General features: G+C 41.4%; 1 protein-coding gene across 6 annotated transcripts in view; it reads left to right on the plus strand.

Annotated features, from left to right (window-relative positions):
• Positions 1-11,569: 11,569 nt before the first annotated feature.
• The window catches only part of LOC127000629 (cyclin-I-like), a 72,815-nt gene continuing 62,928 nt past the window's right edge, over positions 11,570-21,456 (plus strand). For 4 of the 6 annotated variants that reach the window (XR_007754354.1, XR_007754353.1, XR_007754352.1 and 1 more), the window contains exons 1-2: positions 14,494-14,628; positions 15,088-15,695. Coding sequence is in view for 3 of the 6 variants with exons in the window: in XM_050864569.1 (XP_050720526.1) it covers positions 15,555-15,695 (141 nt within the window). In the remaining 3 variants the exon portion in view is untranslated. Of the gene's footprint in view, positions 11,689-11,920; positions 12,024-14,493; positions 14,629-15,087; positions 15,696-21,456 lie in introns of those variants that run through there. The other 2 variants (XM_050864566.1, XM_050864565.1) reach the window with 2 other exon arrangements.

The raw sequence follows: 21,456 nt of genomic DNA on the forward strand, positions 1-21,456 counted from the left end.
TGAAAAAATAACAAAAAGGAAAGGAGGATAAGAATACAGAAAAAGACGAAAGAAAAAAAAGAAAAGTACAAGAACGAGGAAGAAAAAGCGATGTGAAAAGGGAAGGGAATAAGAGAAAGATAAGAAATACGAAAAACAAACAAGAAAAACAATAAAATGAAAGAAAAAAAACAGGAAGGGGACGAAAATGGTGATATGGAAAGAGGAAGGAAGGGAGAGAGAGAGGAAGAATCAAGAAAAAACGAAAAAAAAAAAATATAAAAAGAAAAGGAAAAAAATACAGAATAGATGAAAGAAGGAAAAATGAAAGGCCTACAGGAAAGAGATGGAAAAAGTGATGAAGAGGGAAGGGAATAAGAGAAAGAGAATAAAGAAAAAGAAATAATGAAAAAAGCGATAAAACGAAAGAAAAAAAAGGAAGGGAGCACAATTTGGATGAAAAAGACGGTGCTGTGGAAAAAAAATAATAAAAAAAAATAAAAAAAACAGGCCGAAAGAAACTGTAGAAAAAATTGGAAAAAAAAAAATCGGATGGGGAGGCAATATAGAAAGACAACAAAACTTAAATAACGAAACAAAAACTATAGGAGAGGAGGGAAGGGGAAGAAGAGGAAAAGAGGGAAGGAGAATAAGGGAGGGAGAGAACCAACCCAGAAGACGCGATACTCAAGTCCATGTAAGGACGTCAAGACTGGACCTGATTATAATGCCCGGTCCAGGAGAGAGAGAGAGAGAGAGAGAGAGAGAGAGAGAGAGAGAGAGAGAGAGAGAGAGAGAGAGAGAGAGAGAGAGAGAGAGAGAATAAACAAAAAAGGAATATAATGCGATACTATTTTCATTAGGGGTCTTATTTTTACACCAAGAAGAGGTCAATTATTTATCTATAGTAATGATATGGGCACCAGAAGCTAATGATGATGATGATGATAATAATAATAACAATAACAAAAGAGTAACAATGAGTGTGTGTGTGTGTGTGTGTGTGTGTGTGTGTGTGTGAGAGATTCGTATACAGTGACCTTCCCTAAGCACACACACACACTCTCTTCCCTTTAAATAATAGGGCAAGGCTATAAGAGGAGGAGGAGGAGGAGGAGGAGGGAGAGGAAATGGGAGGAGTGTATGGTAGTAATAGTTCTCTCTCTCTCTCTGTCCTTCAGTTCCGGTTTTCCTCTATTTTTTTCTCCTCCCCCCCTTCATTTTTTTCTATTTTCCCTCCACATTTTATTCTCTCCCTCTTCACCATTTTCTTCTTCCTTCCCTATTTTTTACAACCTTTTAACCGTTCCTCTATGTTGTAATTTTTCGTTTATTATTTTATCTCCCTTTTCTCTCCTTTTTTTCCTTCCTTCCTACTCCTCTTCTCTTCTTCCACCGTCTCTCCATTTTCTTTTCTCCTATTCCTCTTCTTCGTGTGTCCTCTCTCCTCCTTTTATATTCCTTCTCCCTCTTTCGTCATCTCCACCTTCTTCCTCTTTCTTTAACTCTCTTCTTTCTCTCTCTACTCTCCTCTCTTTCATAATATACCATTGATGTTCTTTTGTCTAATGTATTCTTTCTCCCTTCCATATTCTTTTTTTCCTACCCCATTACTTTACCTATTTCCTCTCCATTTCCTTACATTCATCTTCATCTTTCTCCTTTCCCTCTTCCTCCAGTTTCACGTCTTCATTCGTTCTTCTTTCATCTCCTTCCAATTTCTCTTCATTATCTCTCTTCCTCCTTTCCTTTATTATTATTATTAGTATCCTCTTCCTTCTCCACCTCCATTTAATATTCCTCTTTCCTATTCTCTTATTTCTTCCTGATGCATTGTTCCTCTAAGCCTCCCAAGGACACACACACACACACACACACACACACCTATTTTGTCTTTTTTTTTTCATACATAACATACAGATATGCATATACGTACACACACAAACATACATACACGTCGATAATAAAACACACACACACACAAACTTAATAAAACCATGTAGTAAATCTGACAATGAGAGAGAGAGAGAGAGAGAGAGAGAGAGAGAGAGAGAGAGAGAGAGACACACACACACACACACACACACACACACACACACACACACACACACACACCTTTAGAGACATAACTGAATGACTTATCCATTGTGTGTGTGTGTGTGTGTTCTCTCTCAATCTCTCTCTCTCTTGTGAAATAGAATAACAAAAAGTGAAGCAATGGGGCAAAGGAGAGAGAGAGAGAGAGAGAGAGAGAGAGAGAGAGAGAGAGAGAGAGAGAGAGAGAGAGAGAGAGAGAGAGAGAGAGAGAGAGAGAGAAGAGATAAAAGGGAGGGAGGGAGGGAAATATTTCGTAAGACTAGTACAACGTAATGGAAAAGGAGGAGGAGGAGGAGGAGGAGGAGGAGGAGGAGAGGAAGAAGAGGAGGAGGAAACGAAGAGAGATGAGGACGAGAGTGAAGCCTAGTAAAGAAGGGGAAGAGGAGGGACAGGAAGCAGGAGGAGGAGGAGGAGGAGGAGGAAGAAGACGCAGAAGAGGAAGGGAATGAAACAAAGGAAGAGAAGGACGAGGACGAATGAAGCGACGAACTAGAAGAGGAAGAAGGAGGAGGAGGAGGAGAGGCAAAGGATGTGGTTTAGAGGGAAATGGAGGAGGCAGAGGAGGAGGAGGAGGAGGAGGTAGAAGACGAAGTGCTGTAGATAGAGGAGAGGGGTTGCGGCTTAGGGAGAAGAAGGAGGAGGAGGAGGAGAGTAACACGGAAGGAGAGAGAGAGAGAGAGAGAGAGAGAGAGAGAGAGAGAGAGAGAGAGAGAGAGAGAGAGAGAGAGAGAGAGAGAGAGAGAGAGAGAGAGAGAGAGAGAGAGAGAGAGAGATGCCAGTAATGCTGTTTGCTGTCACCTTCACATTATAACACACACACAAACACACACACACACACACACACACACACGAAATACAAAGGGGCGTAGGTACTGTTAGATGTAGAAATAGTTGTAGCAGCAGCAGCAGCAATAGTAGTAGTAGTAGTAGTAGTAGTAGTAGTAAAAGTAACAGAAGTAGTAATATTAAAAGAAGTATAGTGGTAGCAATAGTCGTAGTAGTAGAAATATATAATGGAGCAATACTACTACTACTACTACTACTACTATACGACCAACACGAACTTAAGAAAAGGTGGATAAAATGAAAATAAAAAAATCATGAGGAGGAAGAGGAGGCAGAGAAGAAAAATGAGAATAGAAACTAAACAAAGAGGAGGAAGAGGAGTAGAAACGAGAAAATAAAATAAACAGAAAAGGAGGAGGAGGAGGAAGAGGACGAAAGGAGAGAATAACAAAATAAACAAAATGGGAAGACATAATGACATCAGAAAGAGGATGACAAGGAAGAGGAGGAAGAACATGAGGAGGAGGAGGAGGGAGGTGAAACTAAGGGGTGAAGACAAAATGGAGGATGGGGAGGAGGAGGAGGAGGAGGAGGAGGAGGAGCGTTTCACCATCAGGAGGGAACCACAGTGGCCTCATAACAATAGGGAGGAGGAGGAGGAGGAGGAGGAAGGAGGAGGAGGAAGAGAGGGAGGAGATAAGTCTTCGTTGTCTCCTCTCTTCTTTCCTCTCCTACTTCCTTTCTTCCTTTCCTCTTTCCTCCACTCCTTCCTTCCTTCCTTCCTAACCTTCACTTCACCCTCCCTCATATGGCAACTCTCTCTCTCTCTCTCTCTTAGGTACACTCAGATATTATTATTATTATTATTATTGTAGTAGTAGTAGTAGTAGTAGTAGTAGTAGTAGTAGTAGTAATGGTAGTAGGAGCAACACAACCATCATCAAAATAAATAAGTAAATAAATAAATAAATAAATGAACAAGAAAAATAACCTCACGAACAATGACTTAGCACACACACACACTCACGTTTCCGCCTCTGAGTCACGCCACACACACACACACACACCTGTCGCTCCTTTCTATGTCACCTGTCCAGGCCTACATACCTTGCTAGTCTAGTAAACAGGAGTATGGCCATCAGTAGTTCCTCATTTATTCAACCTTTCCTATCTACTCTTCATCTATCATATTTCCTTCGGTTTCCCTCTTTCTCTGTTCCCTTCCTCCATTTTCACTCCCTCTCATTCCTCTCTCCCGTCTCTAGTGTTTCCCTACTTATCATTTCTTCCTCCAGTTTCTCCTTTCTCTCAATTTTCTTTTAACTATCCCTTTTTAGTTTTCATCATCTTAATTTCTCCCCTTTCTCCAGTCTTTTTTCTCTTCTTTCTATTTCTTCTCTCCCTCCTTTGTTCCTTCCTCTCTACTCTCCCTTCGTTTCCTCCTCCGTCCTTCTCTCCATCTAATTTCTCTCCTCCTTTTCCTCCATCTAGTTTCTCTTCTCCTTTTCCTCCATCTACTTTTCCTTTACTTGGTTAACTCTACACTTTCTCTCCCTTCCTTTTCTCCTCGTTTCAGAGAGAGAGAGAGAGAGAGAGAGAGAGAGAGAGAGAGTAATAATGGCAGAGAACAAAAAAATATCGACACCCATCACTTTGGCAACACTGGCTGACTCACGCACTGTTGCCACCTCCGCCTCTTCTTTATTCAAATTCATCCTTTAATTACTTTCCTTTGTTTACCGAAAGCAGGAAACGTGAAAACATGACAAAGAAAAAAATAACAAACGTTTTTAGCGTCTTCTCAGTGATGTTAATTTTGACGAAGACCAAGATATATAAGAAAAAGTACAATTATATTTTTTTCTTCAGTTGAAACGAATATTACAAAGCATATTTCGCCTTCTGTATCATTGATGTTAATTATCTGTCAATTTCATGATGTCTTTGTTAGTCTATAGTTAGTAGGATGATAAATAAAGGGTTAATAATTTTAGCTTAGACTCCCCTTGAATATGCGATGGTTGACGTTTAAGGGGAAACTGCGTAGAATTGAGGATGGAGGGTTGAAAGGAGAAAAATTTGGAGGGAGGAGAGGAAGAGTGAGGAAATATTGAAGGTGGATGGAGGAAAGTAAGAAATGGAGGAGAGATGGCGGAGGAAAGGAGAGGGAATGAAAGGAAAGATGGAAGAGGAAAAGAGGGAATGAAAGGAGAGATGGAGGAGGAAAAGAGGGGATGAAATGAGAGATGGAGGAAAAGAGGGAATGAAAGGAGAGATAGAGGAGGAAAAGAGGGAATGAAAGGAGAAATGGAAGAGGAAAAGAGGGAATGAAAGGAGAGATGGAGGAGGAAAAGAGGAAATGAAGACTGGAGGGAGGAGGAAGAGAATAAATTGAGTATATATAGAATTAGTAAAAGTGGAATAAAGTAGGGAATCATGAATGGAAGAGGAGAGGTGGAGAGACTGGAGGAAGTAAAGGAAAGGTGGAAAGACAGAAGGAGGAAGTAGAGAGATGGAAAAACAGAAGGAAGAAAGATTGGAGGGCGAAGGAAAAGACAAATAAACAGAGAGAAGGGAAAGTTTTGCGGAATATCTGGATGAAATGGAGAAGGGATGGAGATGGAAGAAAGATTATCGAAGAAAAGAAAACAAAGGAATAATCTTCGTGAGAGTATGGAAGAAAAGAAGGAAAGCAAGGATAGACTGACAGATGGAGAAGGGAAAGGAAATGACAAAGAAATGAAGACGAAAGTTAGTGATAAAAATGCAACTGAGGGATAGGAAGGAAGCAGGAATGGAAGAATAGAGGAGGGATAGAGAGGGAAGGATAAATGGGGGGAAAGGAAGGGAAGAGAAAAATGAGAAAAACCATCAAGGTGAAATTGTGAAAGACGGGAAGCAAGGACGGACGGAGAGTTGAAGAAATGAAATGAAATGGGGGAGAGACAAAGAGGTGAAGGAAGAAATGAGGAAATGTAAGGTAAAGTAATGATGATAAAAGTAATAAAAATGCAAGACTTGGGAAAGGGGAAAGAAAGAATGGGTGAAGAAAGAAAGATTGAGGGAAAGGAAGATAGTTAGAAAATGGAATAAAGGAAAGATAGAGGAAAAGATGAATGGAGGATGAAGGAAAGGGGAGGAAAATGGTGAAGGAATATGGAAGAAGTGATAGGTGAGAAGGAGGAGGAGGATTGGGGAGATGAAAGGATGAGAAGAACGAAAGAGAGGATGGGAGAGGAGGAGGATTGAGGAGGCGATGAAATAATGAGGAACGAAAGAGAGGAGGAGGAGGAGGAGGAGGAGGATTGAGGAGATGAAGGGATGAGAGGAACGAAAGAGAGGAGGGGAGAGGAGGAGGAGGATTGGGGAGGAGATGAAAGGAAAGGAACGAAAGAGAGGAGGGGAGAGAAGGAGGAGGATTGGGGAGATGAAAGGATGAGAGGAACGAGAGAGGGGAGAGGAGGACTGTAGAAGAGATGAAAGGAGAGGAACAAAAGAGAGGAGTGTGAGAAGGAGAAATGGAGAGCATAATTATGAAAGGATGAGAGGAACGAAGGAGAGGAGGGGAGAAGAGGAAGAAGAGAAACTGAGAAGAGATGAAGAGGAGGAAGGAAGGAAGGGAGGAGGAAAAGGATGAAAGATTAACAGATGGGAAAAGATGAAGGATGAAGAGGAAGGAAGAAGAGAAGGGGAGAAGAGGAAGAGGAGAAATTGAGAAGAGATGAAAGATGGAGAAGAAGGAAGGAAGGGATGAGAGATGAGTAGACAGGAAAATATGAAGAATGAAGAGAAAGGAATTATGAAATATGGTTAAAGTTGAGAGGAGAAGATGAAAGGAAGGGAAGGAATACATGAAAAATTTGTTTATATTTAACTTTAGCATTTCTCTTCTCATGATAACAAGATCGACTCCTTCTCCTCCTCCTCCTCCTCCAACTTCTACTATTACTAAAGAAAAAAAACATATGTAGGTCAAACCCCTCTGACCTTGTCCCTCCCTAAACAGACAGTGGTGGGTCGTATTGGTCATAGAATTGATAGGCGTCCTTCACTTGTTTTCCTCTCCCCTCTCACTCTGCCCTTTTAGATTTTGGTCACCTTGAGGGAGGGCGAAAATTAGGTCACCTCTCCATCAATGTGTTTTTGTTGTTGTTGATGGTGTGACCTTTTATTATGATTATTACTGTTATTTTATTATTATAGTTCTTTGATGAAATGCACTTGTATGTACTAGCAGATGAAGTTAACTTATTCTTTAATTATCATTGTGACAGACTTTTTATTGTAGTTAAAGATAATTGCCTAATATGATTTTCTCTGAGTTTTTGGATTATGTATCATAGTAATGTTTGTCATACCGTATTATCTAACCATAATTTCACTATTATTATTATCATCAGTTATTATTATTATCAAAGTTAAAAATGTGACAACTAAATAATGTAAGGTCAATTGCAAAAGCAGCAGCAGTAAAAGTAGTAGTTGTTTTAATTAGCAGGTCACAAAATTCATTGGTTTACTTAATGGTATGCAGGTGAAGGTGTGTGTGTGGAGAGAGAGAGAGAGAGAGAGAGAGAGAGAGAGAGAGAGAGAGAGAGAGAGAGAGAGAGAGAGAGAGAGAGAGAGAGAGAGAGAGAGAGAGAGATGACAAGTGTAGAAAAAGGAACAAAATATAAAAGAACAGAATAGTACATGTGTAGGATTGGAAAAGGGAATAAGATAGATCCCATTCCCCCTAAAGGAAAAATGGTAAGGAATAAAATAAAGCAATACCTATATATATTGAGGAAAGAAAAAAACATTGGTAGTATATTTACAGAAAATGAATGAAATAAAATGGCAGTTATCAATGTAAAGGACTAAAGAAATGCCAGATAAAGGATAGTAATATAAAATAGCAGTAAATATAAAACAAAAGGAATGTAAAAAGAGTTCATATAAAAGGGGACAAAAATTAAATAGTACTAAATATAGGTAAAAATAAAATAGCAATAAATATAGAAAGTATATAAAGAATATAATAAAATATAAGAAGTATTGAATAAAATAACAGTACATTTAGAAAAGGAATAAAGGTATATATACCTATATATATACCATATATATATATATATATATATATATATATATATATATATATATATATATATATATATATATATATATATATATATATATATATATATATATATATATATATATATATATATATATATATATATATATATATATATATATATATATATATATATATATATATATATATATATATATATATATATATATATATATATATATATATATATATATATTCAAACTTACCAGTTGATAGACCTAGGAAAACGTGGAGGTGTATACACTATACAGGAAGACTTGGCATTGATGGAATTGGATGAACATCAGGCAGAAGACAGTAGAATGGAGGAGAGCCATAAAGCGTCCAACCACTCAGGAAGAGTGAAAACGGATGTTAAACAAAATATTGTTAACAAATTTTATGGGTTCAGCTTTTTCCAAATTTCTTAGTTACCCATTCCCCCTTGTGTGCTACTTGGTTAAGATTCGTTTTAGGTCTGTGCCAGTATCTCATTACCTACCTTATGAAACATCAGTATCTCTTCATATATCTTTTCTACAAACCTTCAACAGTCATGGAAACACTTTGAAAATCCAATTCAAGAACTTTTTTTTTACTCTTGAAAATATGGGATAATGTTTACGAAAGCGCGTCGCCTCCTCTGCTGGCCGCGGCGACGGTGCAGCCGGTGTTGCGTGAAATATCTCCTCGCTGAAATAAGTCACATATACATGAGGGGGGGGGTCGAGGGGGGCTAGTAGGTCGTAAAGTTCGGTTGGAGTAGTTTAAAAATGCTCCCCGACCCTAAGCCCTCTGCGAGCTATTTTGCGGAATAAAATAAAGCAATACCTATATAGAATGTAAAAAGAGTTCTGTGGCGGCCAGCAGAGGAGGCGACGCGCTTTCGTAAACATTATCCCATATTTTCAAGAGTAAAAAAAAAGTCCTTGAATTGGATTTTCAAAGCATTTCCATGACTGTTGAAGGTTTGTAGAAAAGATATATGAAGAGATAGTGATGTTTCATAAAGTAGATTATGAGATACTGGCACGGACCTAATACGAATCTTTACCTGCTACTTTTATGAATTTGCTTTTAAATGTATATATTTAATTTGTACCGTACATTTTCAGCCCAACGGCTGGCAAAACTAAATAAACCACACTATTAATATTATATACTATTATTATTATCACACACACACACAGACAAAGCATAGGTGATTGTCTTTACTTACCCAGTTTTAGCTTGTGGGGCGCTGTCTTGCTGCCGTGCCCGTCGCCTTCCTGCCATGGTATTCCCGGCACACACACACAACCTCTGCCTGCACAGCTTGACACAGCACACTCTGTTAAGGAGGCTCATTTCAACACATTTTTTAAAGCATCACATTGACTTTTGTTTTTCAGGAGGATGAATGAAAATTATTGCTTTTATTTTCTTGTGAAATTATAAATGGATACTTGGTAAAACTGGAATGGGTGAAGAGGCAAACATGTTTACATTCTTAAAACATGTGTGACACACTTGACAGGATGTGACATGGTGGAGGACAGTCTCAAGGTGCCCTGACGGAGGCCATGGCGAGGAAGTCTCAGGTGTTGCAGCACCAAGACGTCCTGGGTGTGGGGGGTTGCCCGGCTGCTGCAGACTGCCCGCCCCTTGCCGTGCCCAGGGTGGGGCGGCGGTGCCTGGTGCTGGGGGTGTGGAGCGGTGCTGCTGCCTTCCACAGGGCGGCTCCTGCTGGTGGGCGTAGCTCCGGCATTTTCCGCACTTTTTGATGTCTTTCTTCACAATTTGTCAAAGTAAAGCTGCTGCTGCTGCTGCACCAGCTGCGGCACACTGCCGTCCTGGGGCGTGCTGTGGCGGCTCAGCACCTCCACGCCCCATGCTGGCGTGGCTGCGGCAGCTGCTGTGCCCCGCCGCCGCCGTCCCCGCCGCTGTGCTGCACGCTGCCCCGTGGCTCTGCGTCACAGCGCCAGGCCTCAGCACGTGCAGCACACGGCCAGGTGCTGCGGCCCAGCTGGTGTGCTGCACGCGGCCACAGCTGCGGCGGGGCTGTGCTGCACCACGCCCCCCGCGGCCTGCAGCACGCCTCGCACCCCCCCTGGAGGGTGTGCTGCACGGCAGGCACAGCGGCCCGGCGTGGTGCTGGGCCAGCAGCACAGCACCACATGGCCCGCCGCCACCACCACCGCCTCGCCACAGCATATGCGGCGCCCCCCCGCCGCCCACACACGCCACACGGGGCTGCCGCGCCCCCCGCAGCACCACGCCGCCACACGGCACCGCCCCGGGCCAGGGGCACGCCGAACACCACGAAAATCCCCGCCAAACAAGTACACATGTGGGGAGGCGGCGCGGCGCGGCGGCCACGCGGCGAGGCGCCAAAACTGTGCTTCCCGCCGCCGCCGCCGCGCCACAATGCACTGCAATAACACCGAAATAACGCCACCACACACACCACACAGCACGACACCCACATCAGTTCATCTGAAATAATGCCTCCCTGCCTCTCACGCCTCCCAAGACCGTTATGACAGCCCAAAAGTCCCGTTCATCCCGCCCATCGCGCCCTCCCCGACACTTTCACAGCCTGTCCCTACACCGCTATTAAACACCACAGACTTGTCACACCGCCACACCACACCACACACACCACCATACACACACAATAACACGCACACCATCAGTTATCATCGCTATCCCAGACAAATAAGGAGACAAAAACACATCGATCTACAGCTGACTATGCCTCTTATAGAACTACACTAGATACAGTTCAACTTATATTATTTTTCTGGTAATAAACATAGAAAACTGGGTCATGTGGCTATGTAAAATAATGATTATATTTAGGCACTGAGGAAGCAGAGAAGAAAGCTGATGATGGTGATGATAACAGCAATGACGCATCAGCCGTCGGTTCTGCGGCCACAAACTAGTCCGTACATACACGTCTTTTTGGCTCTCTGTAATAATATAAACGACTTTCTTCATCACTAATTACACGGGTTCATAGAAAAATATCGGGATAATTTACATTTTGTTATTGATTCGTATGTTAATAGCGTTTTTGGAGTATTCCCCCTTACTTCGTAATATGACCTACTAACCAACTCGAATGATTAAAACAAGTCTTCCATCATTAGTTACTCATATATATAATTGAATAGTCATCTTAAGTTGCATATTATCACGTCTATTTGCAATTTAGTGGAATTTTAATGCATTCTTCCCTCACGTATGACCTACTGCCTGATTTAAAGCATTACCAGGGATGTTATTGTTATTTACTCATATATATCATTGAAGTGCCATTTTAAGATACATATCAGCACGTCTATTTGTATATTAACGAGGTTTTAAAGGATATATTTGAGATGACGCGTCCGTATGACCTACTGCCTGATTTAAAGCATTACCGGGGATGTTACTTTTATTTACTCATATATATCATTAAAGTGCCATTTTAAGATAAACATCAACACGTCTCTTTGTATATTAACGAGGTTTTAAGGGATATATATTAGAGATGGCGTGTCCAATATCACTGTCCGTATGACCTATACTGCCTCATTTAAAGCATTACCGGGGATGTTGCTGTTATTTACTCATATATATCATTGAAGTGCCATTTTAAGATAGATATTAACACGTCTATTTGTTTATTAACGATATTTTAAAGGATATATACTTGAGGCCGCGCGGAGGAATACACGGATCAGCTGTTTGTGTTTACGTCTTTGGTGAGTTGGATTTCCTTTTCGAATTTTCCTTTTATTTTCCTCTTTCCTCGCCTCCCCTTTTCCTCTTCAACCTTTTTTCCTTACTCTAATTACTCCTTTGTGAATTTAAGTTAGGATAGGGAGGAGAAAGGGTGGTAATAAGGGCGGGAAAAGGGAGAAAAGGGGGTAATAGTAAAGGGCACTCCCCCTTCCTCTGCCTCGGCGACCTTGAAATCAGTGACAAATGGAACGTCAAGTTTAAATAGGTCTTGAACTTTGTGGCGGGTGCAAGTTCCTCCTGGTTAAAACGTGGAGACTATTGGTGTTTTTGAGGTGTTTTTGTCTGTTTGTCTCTGGTAAGTTGAGTTAGTTGAGGTGGTAAAGAGTGGGTCATTTTACTGTTATGTTTTCTTTTTTTTCTTTTTTTTTTCTAGTTTCCTTTGGGTTAATAGGTAGAGATAATTGGTGTTTTTGAGGTGTTTTTGTTTGTTTGTCTCTGGTAGGTTAAGTTAGTTGAGGTGGTAAAGGGTGGGTCATTTTACTTATATATTTTCTTTTTTTTCTTTTTTTTCTAGTTTCCTTTAGGTAGAGATAATTGGTGTTATTGAGGTGTTTTTGTCTGTTTGTCTCTGGTAAGTTAAGTTAGTTGAGGTGGTAAGGGTTGGATGGCTGTACTTTCATTTTTATCCTTTTTCTTTTCTTTTTCTTGTTTTCTCCTGGTTAAAACGTGGAGATTATCAGTGTTTTTGAGGTGTTTTTGTCTGTTTGTCTGGGTAAGTTATAAGTTATTGGAGGTAGTAAATTGGGTATTATTTTACTTTCGTTTTTATCCTTTTTCATGTTTTTTTCTTGTTTTCTCAGGGCTCAGATTTGTAGGTTATTGTTGTTTTTGAGGTGTTTTTGTCCGTTTGTCTCTGGTAGGTTAAGTTATTTGAGGTGGTAAAATGGGTATCGGTTTACTTTCGTTTTTATCCTTTTTTTTCTTGTTTTCTCCTGGTTAAAACGTGGAGATTATTGGTGTTTTTGAGGTGTTTTTGTCCGTTTGTCTTGGGTAAGTTAAGTTGTTCGAGGTGAAAAAGTGCGAATCATTTTACTTTCGTTTTTATTCTTTTTCTCCTTTTTTTCTTGTTTCCTCTTCTGATTTGTAGGTTGGTGTTATTTTTTAAGTTTTCTTGCTTTTGTTTCTCAGGTACATGTAGTTATTTGTAGTGTTAAGGCGCGAATCAAACTACTTTTTTATATATTCCTTTTATTTGGGTGCCTCTTAACGTTTACTCCTTTCGAACGCAGGTTATTATTATTTTTGAAGGGTTCTTGTCTGTTTGTCCTGAGTAAGTTAAGTTATTCGAGGTGGTAAAGTGTAGATCGTTTTGCTTTTGTTGTGTGTCTTATTTATTTTTCTTATTTCCTCTTTCGCTCATGGATCATTGGTGTCGTTGAGGTTTTCTTGTCTGTTTGTCTTGGGTAAGTTAAGTTGTTTTAGGTGCAAAAGTGCGAATTGATATACTTTTTAGATTTTTACTAGTTTATTATTTTTTGTTCCTTTCCTCTTCTCGATCATGGGCTATTGTTACTCTTGATGTGGTATTGCTTGTGCTTCTCTGTTAAGTTGATTTTCTTGAGGTGCTAAGGTGTGACTGAATCTACTCTTGTTTTTCTTACTGTTATTTGATTATTATTATTTTTTGCTCCTTTCCTTCACTTGTTCGTAGTTGGTCTGTTATTTTTTTGCTAAGGTGTGACTGAATTTACTCTCATTTTTTATTGGTCTTATTTGATTATTATTATTTTTTGTTCCTCTCCTTCACTTGTTTGTAGGTACGTGTTATTTTCAAGGTGTTGTTTATCATGGGTAAGTGGAGTTATTTGGGTGTTGAGGCATGAATCAAATTGCTTTCATTTAATTAGAATTTTATTATAGTCAAACTGCTTCAAATAGTCCGTTGAGGCGTTGGCTTCCACGGGTCCTTTCCTCCCCGCTGCTCTGCCACACAGCCCCAACAGCTATTTTTTCCTCTCATTTGTAACCTATTGCTAACATGTGAGGGGAGGAAAGGAGCCGCGGAAGTTAACGCCTCAACGTTTTGAAATGGTTTGACTATAGTTGTTTTCTCATGTCCTCCTGTTGTTCTTGTTTCCACCTCTCGTCTGCAGTTTATCATTATTCCTGAAGTGTTCTTGCTTGGTCATCATGAGGAGGTGGAGCTGTTTAAGGTTTTAAATTGTGAACATAGTGTTGTTTAATCAGTTGTTCATTAGTTTCATTCAATTAGTTTTTATCAGTTTCATTAAATTATTTATTATTGTTTTCTAATCAACTTTTATTAGTATCAAATAATATTTCTTACTAGTTTTGTATAAATAGTTTCATTATTAGCTTATTATTATTATATATTTTCCCTAAAGTTCCAAGTTTCCCGTTATTCCTTCTTGAGTAAAATTAGCTACTTTGAAGGATAAAGGAATCGAATGACTTGGATACAATAAAATTTATTTTTACCCAGTGCTTAAGGGGACAGGTTTTTGCTGTTCCTGAGGTGTTCTGACAACTTTGTGTGAGTGGAATTATGAAATGTGAAGGAGGAAGTTTTTTTTCATTTGATCTTTTAATGAATTTGTCAATTTATTTAACTATGTACCTGTTTACCCTGTGCTCAAAAGGGTGTGCTCTCAAGTGAAGTTATGGCTCTTATTAATAATGTGTTTAATATTTATGATCACTGTAGGGAATTGACCTCTTGTGTTTGTGTGGGTGTGTTGATAGTGATAAGATTTTAGTGCTGTGATTAAATTGATTCGAGATAAGGTGTGCCCCCGGCCTGGCCAGCCCTCCCAGTAACCAGCTGTCAGGTGTGTTGTGTGTGTGGTCACAGTGGGTGCAGAGGCTTGGTGTTGCTGCTCTTAGGTGGAAAGGAAATCATTTGACAAGATTGTGTTCAGACAATTCTTTTTCAGCTACTGGTAAAAGAAAATAAGTTTTTCTTTATTTGATGTTTATAAGATAAAGTTTGGTGTTATTTTTTTATGTACTGCACATGAACACAAGGCAATGCAGTAAGATGTAGGAATTACATGTCACCAGTTTTAAGTAATGAAAATTGTATAGAGGCTGGTGTACATGTTTTTCATATGCCATATATATTATACTTCTACTCAAAATTAAAAGCTTTCCCTTAATGAGGTCATAAAGGAGTTGTGAGCATATTTTGTTTTGTTTCTCTCAGATTATCTATGCCTAAAGGAATAGAAAAAAGTGTAGATTTTATCTTTATGTGTGCTTCTCTTTTTCTTTTCCTTCTTAACACTATCATTAGTATCACTGTCACTCAAAGTTGTGGTTTTGTTATTTTATCTTTGTTTACTTGCTTCTTGATAGTATCATAATCATCAGCAGTATTATCATTACTCTTATCTCTGCAGGTGCCTTGTTGGGACCCACCCACCGGCCAGTCCACCCAACCACCACCAAGACCCAGACCCAGACCTCAGTGCCGCCACCCATGCCACGCCACTAAGCCCTGGCTGACGCCCTGGCCCTGTGTGGAGCCGTGTAGCAGGGAGTGCCACACCGCTGGGCCATGACCGTCTGACACACACACACACACATACACACACACACACACATGTACACAGGAGTCTCTGAATGAGGTCGGAAGGTCAAGAGGTCAGTGAGGTCAGGTCATGCGCCTTGCTGACTATCATTGACTTCTTCTGACTCCTCAGACACGTACACTCACACACGCACCACACATGTACACACGGCACACTGAGTAAGGTCAAGTGGTCAAGAGTGTGGCTGGGTCATGCCTCACTGACTGACCCACGCACCCTGACTCTCCCCCTCCCCCTCCCTCTCCCCCTCCCCCTCCCCTGCCCCCGGAGTCAGGATGGGGTCCATGTGGGGGGGTGGGGCGGTGGGGGTGTGGGTGGGGAGGGACCGCCTGCGACCCACCCACCTACGGGCCACCCTCACGCGCCTCAGGGACAAGGAGAGGCGCGAGTGGCAGCCCTGCACCCTACACACACAGGTCAGTTATGGCGACTTTTTTTTTATTTACTTTTTTTTTTTTAGTCCAGGCCTATAATGCTGGTAGGCTTTTTTTTATTTATTTACTTTTTTTTATTTTTTTAGTCCAGGCCTATAATGCTGGTAGGCTTTTTTTATTTATTTACTTTTTTTTTTTAGTCCAGGTCTATAATGCTGGTAGGCTTTTTTTATTTAATTTTTTTTTTTTTAGTCCAGGCCTATAGCACTGGTAGGCTTTTTTTTTTTGCTTGTTTGCATCCATTCGCACTTTATTTTTATTTATTTATTTATTTATTTATTTTTTAAGTCCAGACCTATCATGCTGGTAGGCTTTTTTTTTTTTTTTTGTTTGTTTGTTTGTTTGTTTTCATCCACTCACACTTCATTCACTGCTCATCAGGTTAGTCATAGAGAGTTTTTTCTTTGGTCCAGCACAGTGTGGCGTATGCCCCCAATTTTACCTTTTCTGTCGCAGTGTTATCGCAAACGCTCAAACCTAATCATGCAATCTTAAACGATCCTTAATTTTTGTAAAGTTTCCTCAGGCCTTAACTTATATATAAACTCTAAACACTATACTTTAAGAATGAAGTATTTGGTATATATAATTGGTCTAACCCTTCGTGTTGAACTGTTGAAATGGCCCACGGAGTCATTGTTTCGTGTTGAAGGGTGTGCAGACGTAATCTGACAATCACACACTTCATTTTGTATTCCTTTTTTTCCACAACAAAGGGCTGTATTACAAGTCGAATCCGAGTAGTTTCGGGTCCCTACAAAGTTATTCATCCCGAACTCTGTATGGACCCGAAACTTCTTGGATTTGACTTGTATTATGGCCCAAAGGAAGCAGCTCAGGGGCAACAAAAAGAAAGTGTAGAAAAAAAGTCTGCCAACCACTGCCCTATGAAACATGAAGTAAAGAGGAAGGAAGAAAGAGAGAGGAAGGAGATGGAGGTGAGGGAGAGAAAGTATAAGGAGGGTAGGGAGAGGAAGGAGGAGGCAAGGGAGTGGAAATGCAGTTGTCCCTCAAATAGTATGGGGGTTAGGGACCCAGGACCCCCGTACTATTTGAAAATCCATATAAAATTAGTGCCCCCCCCTAGAAACACTCCTGGGGTGCGTTTGAGAGGGGGAATCGAGACTCTCGGAACGTCCCGAGTGCTCTCAATCGCTTGATGCCAACTCGGCACGTCCGCTGGCTTGTGGCTTTGAGAGGTGGAGCGCCTTTGTGCTATGGTGATGTCATCAGCATATATGGCAGCCCAAACAAATACATATAGGTGCTTCCATTGCATTTCACCTCTCTGTGCCACCATAACCACTGCAGCTTCCTTTTCATCATCTGTTGTAAGGAGTTCGTCAGCCTCGACAGCTAGTAATGCATGTTAAACGTGGTCAGGAAGAAGAGCGTACGCCATTTTGCTGCGAGTGAGACGCCGTTACCATAGCAACGACGAGGCTTAGTAACTCTTGCAGCACTCTTGGAGCACTGGCAGTTACGGCGGCAGGAATTTCTTTTACACTGTGATAGATACAGTGAACACTACTTTCATTCACGTGGTATGCTCTCCCTACCACAACGTAAATCATCCCAGCACGTAACTTCTCCTAAATCTGAATTCTTCTGCAAGGTGAAAAGCTTTCTCGAACACTTTGGCGTGGTGTGCTTTCAGCAGGTGTTTTGGTACAACAGTGTTGCCACTCACGTCATGGCTACTTGGTGCGACGAGCGGGAAATTTAAAAATCCTAAACAAATTCCTCCATGACATCCGTACAAAACCGAAACCGTACTATTGGAAACCGTACTATTTGAGGGACAACTGTAGATGGAGGTGAGAGAAAAGAGGAGGGGAGGGAGAGAAAGTAGAAGGAGAGGAGGGAGAGGAAAAGGAAGAAGGGGAACGAGAGATGGGAAGTGAAAAAAAGGAGAATGAAGGGAGGTAGAGGCAGGAAAAAGAGGAGAGGAAAAAAATACTATGAGTGATTTATTTGGTTTTGAAGATGCATGCACACTCATAGACTTCATTTTGTGCTCATCAGAAATATAATACTTTTAAGAACATAAGAACACAAGAATGTAGGATCCTGCAAGAGGCCGGTAAGTCCGTACGAGGCGGCTCCTTTGAACCTAAGCTCCCGTGAATCTAACCCCACCTAATATCGCTGTCCATGAATTTATCTAATCTATTTTTGAAAGTGACAATTGTATTGGCACTCACAACATGACTGCTAAGCCTATTCCACTCATCCACCACCCTGTTAGTACTGTATTCCAATTTTTGCCTATGTCCCTGTTGAGTCGGAATTTATCCAGTTTAAACCCATTACTACGTGTCCCACCTTGTTCTCTTACCAACAAAACCTTATGAATATCCCCCTTATTAAAGCCCTTCATCCATTTATAAACCTCGATCATGTCTCCACGCACCCTTCGCCTTTCTAGAGAATGCAAGTTTAACTGTTTGAGTCTTTCTTCGTATGGCAAGTTTCTCAACCCCTGAATCATCTTAGTCATCCTCCTCTGCACCGATTCTAACATTTTGATATCTATTCTATAGTAAGGTGACCAGAATTGAACCGCATAATCAAGATGAGGTCTAACTAATGCTAAATATGGTTTGAGGAAGACCGGCGCTTCTGTTTCTTACACTCCTTGAAATAAATCCCAGTACTCTGTTTGCTCGATTTCTAGCTTGAATGCATTGTGCCCTTGGACGGAGATCAGAGCTCACTAAGACCCCTAAATCCCTCTCGCACCCAGACCTGCTTATGGGAGTGTCATTTAAGCAATAGTTATGTGAGAGGTTGTTCCTACCTACACTCAGAATACTGCACTTCCCTACATCGAACTCCATCTGCCATTTATCCGCCCAGTCATACAATCTGTTGAGTTCATCCTGGAGAAAAAAGTTCATCCTGGAGAATTTAGTTCATCCTGTTCATACTTTTGATAATTAATAATCCGAGGTGAAGGTATGAAATACAGTCCGTTAACTTCTCTTGGAATGTTGATAGAGTCTGTCTGCATCTTTTGTGACATTTTATTCAGTTCATGCAATGTATATACAATTACTGAGGGATAACATTGAGGTACGTTTATGTATAGCCAGATGAACACATATATCCAATGCCAAGGTGAACCCCTTATCAAAGTTTATTGTATTAATGATGCATGGGATAATTGTTATGAGGAATTAGTTTTGGGTATATAGGAGGTGTGTAATTTTTGTCGGGGAAGTTCAAGTAATCCATGAGATGTTTGTAGATTGCTTCATGTTGTGAGCCTGAAGGTTGTCCATAAGAGGGGTGTTGTGGGTGGTTTGTTGTGAGTGGGTGTGTTGCGGGTGGGTGCTGGTGTGTTGGGTGTTGTGTTGTGGTGGTGCGTGCGTTTTGTGTCATTAGGAGGGGTGCTGTGGGTGGTTTGTTGTGAGTGGGTGTGCTGCGGGTGGGTGTTGGTGTGTTGGGGTGTTGTGTTGTGGTGGGGCGTGCGTTTTGTGTCATTAGGAGGGATGTTGTGGGTGGGTTGCGGGTGGGTGTTGGGGTGTGTGTCATTGGTATGGCTGTTTTCTGTATATCTGTTTATTCATATGTTAATTTATGTGTATTCATTATTTACTATTTATATATTCATCGATTTTTTGCTTGCTATTCTGTCTTTTATGTAGAGTGGTGCGCCAAGTGTCGGGCTTCATGGGTTCCACGAAAAAAGTGCTCAGAACCTCAGTCCGTGAAGTTTGGATATTGATCGTATGGGGAAATGGTAACTGGTTCTGGCCTCGCTTGAAAACTCACCTTCATGTCCCTGCTCTTTGCTCCTGGTCCATTTTTTTTTTGTTTTTTAGTTGAGTTCATTGGTTTAGCTGCAGTTCTTAACCTCAACTGAGTAGTCAGGCTTGCTCTTAGTCTTGCTGGCCTTATCTTAACCCCTTGGCTGTGGATTTCCTACAAGAAGACATCACCGAGCTACAAGAATGGATAAAAAAGTGGCTGCTACAATTCAGTGAAGAAAAATGTAAAGTCATGCACCTTGGGAGGGGATATCCAGCATACCAATACCACATGGGAAACACTCCACTATCCACCACAGAGGCAGAGAAAGACCTGGGAGTATATGTTACCAGGCTACCAGTGAAGGCCAAATCCGTGCCAATTGCAACGGGCGGGTTAAAATCCCAGGAGCATATTTGTGAAGTTATCATGAGAATTTCTGTCAGAGGAAGTCAGAATCAGGCGTTACACTGGATGGACAGAAAGTTCTGCTCAGTCTCCTGCTGTTGCATGACTCAGATCTGGGAAGTGCATCATCATAAGTAACTAATATTGCTTCTGTTAGTTAATATTATAACAAACCTCACAACACATATTTTGTGATGAGCAGACATTTCAAAACACTTTTGCACTGGGGGCGTCTGTTGAAGCTTGTAAACAGCGTCAGCCTGCTGTCCTGGCGGTGTTATTTTGTGCTGCTGCCAAGTGGTTGTTTGTCCTCTCATTGGAAGAGTTACTGAATCATGGAGGGAAGGTGGGCTTTGCAGTGTTGACAGCCATGAAGAGAGTGACGGAGCTACTTGTAAAACCTCCTGTCATGTGAAAACTTCAACAGGTGGCATGACTCAGTGTTAAGGCTGGTGGGCAGGCTGGGGGCTCACCCGCCAGCTATAGTCGCAGCACCCAAGTCCGAGGTGTGTGTTAATGCACTCTGGCTCCCTGCTCTCACACGGCGTGTCTCATTTTGTGGATGATGGCCTATGTAAAGGTAATAGATGTCAGTATTGATGGTATGCAGGGAACAATTATGAATACTGTCAATTATAGTTGATTTTGAGTTTCAAATAACTGATGTTGCCACAGACAGCTGTTTTGTTATTGTATAAGGTCTCTGATTATAATATTTACCAAATAGCCTAGGTGCTGCCCTTGGTGGAGTGTAATGTAACAACACAGCTGTGTGTGACATTATTGATAATTTGAAACTCAAAAGCAACTATCAATGATGGCAGCCATTATTGTTCCCTGCCTGCTGATGGCACTGGCACCTATTTCCAGTGTTAGGCAATCAAGATATTATCCACAAAATCAGACACACCATGTGACAAGCAGTTGCCAGAGCACACTGATATACACCTCAGACTCGGGTGCCGTGACAATGGTAGCCTTGATTTTCCTTGGCCTTTGTGTTGGAGGCCAAGGAAACCTTCCAAACACATAACTCTCTTGATGCAGGCTTCAGTGTCTATGAGCCGTGGCTGGCAGGGAGCTCAGGGCAGGGGAACATGTTGCCGGAGTAGTTGAATGGAGAAGAAAGGAAGCAAACCACAGCAAGACATAAATAGTGAAGCCCTTCAAGTGGGGGAGAGGGAAGGTTATCTGGGAGCCATGACTGTGGGGGCAGACGATAGGCTGAGGTGGAGGGTTGGACGCAGGAGGATGTAAGGAGGAGACAACAAGGGGCCGAGCTGATTCTCTCCTCTCAGGGGCTCTGTGTCCCTGGCCATGGCTTGCAATCAGTTCAGTCCCTGATTTAGATTGGTTGGGGAGGGGCCTGCAACCCCTCCTTATAGAACTTTCCTTTAGCTAAAAGCAAAATAAATGGAAGAGGTTCTGATTTTGACCCTGACCCAGTTTTGTTTTGGGGCCTGATCATACAACAGGCACCCTCGACGCATGTAAGCCTGCGCTGAGGGAGCCCCGCCTGTTTGGTGCAGGGGAAAGCCCACGGGACCCCTGCATATCAAAGGAGGAAGGGCCCACTCGCCCC

Source organism: Eriocheir sinensis, chromosome 19 (genome assembly GCF_024679095.1).
Source record: "Eriocheir sinensis breed Jianghai 21 chromosome 19, ASM2467909v1, whole genome shotgun sequence".
NCBI classification, from domain to species: domain Eukaryota; kingdom Metazoa; phylum Arthropoda; class Malacostraca; order Decapoda; family Varunidae; genus Eriocheir; species Eriocheir sinensis.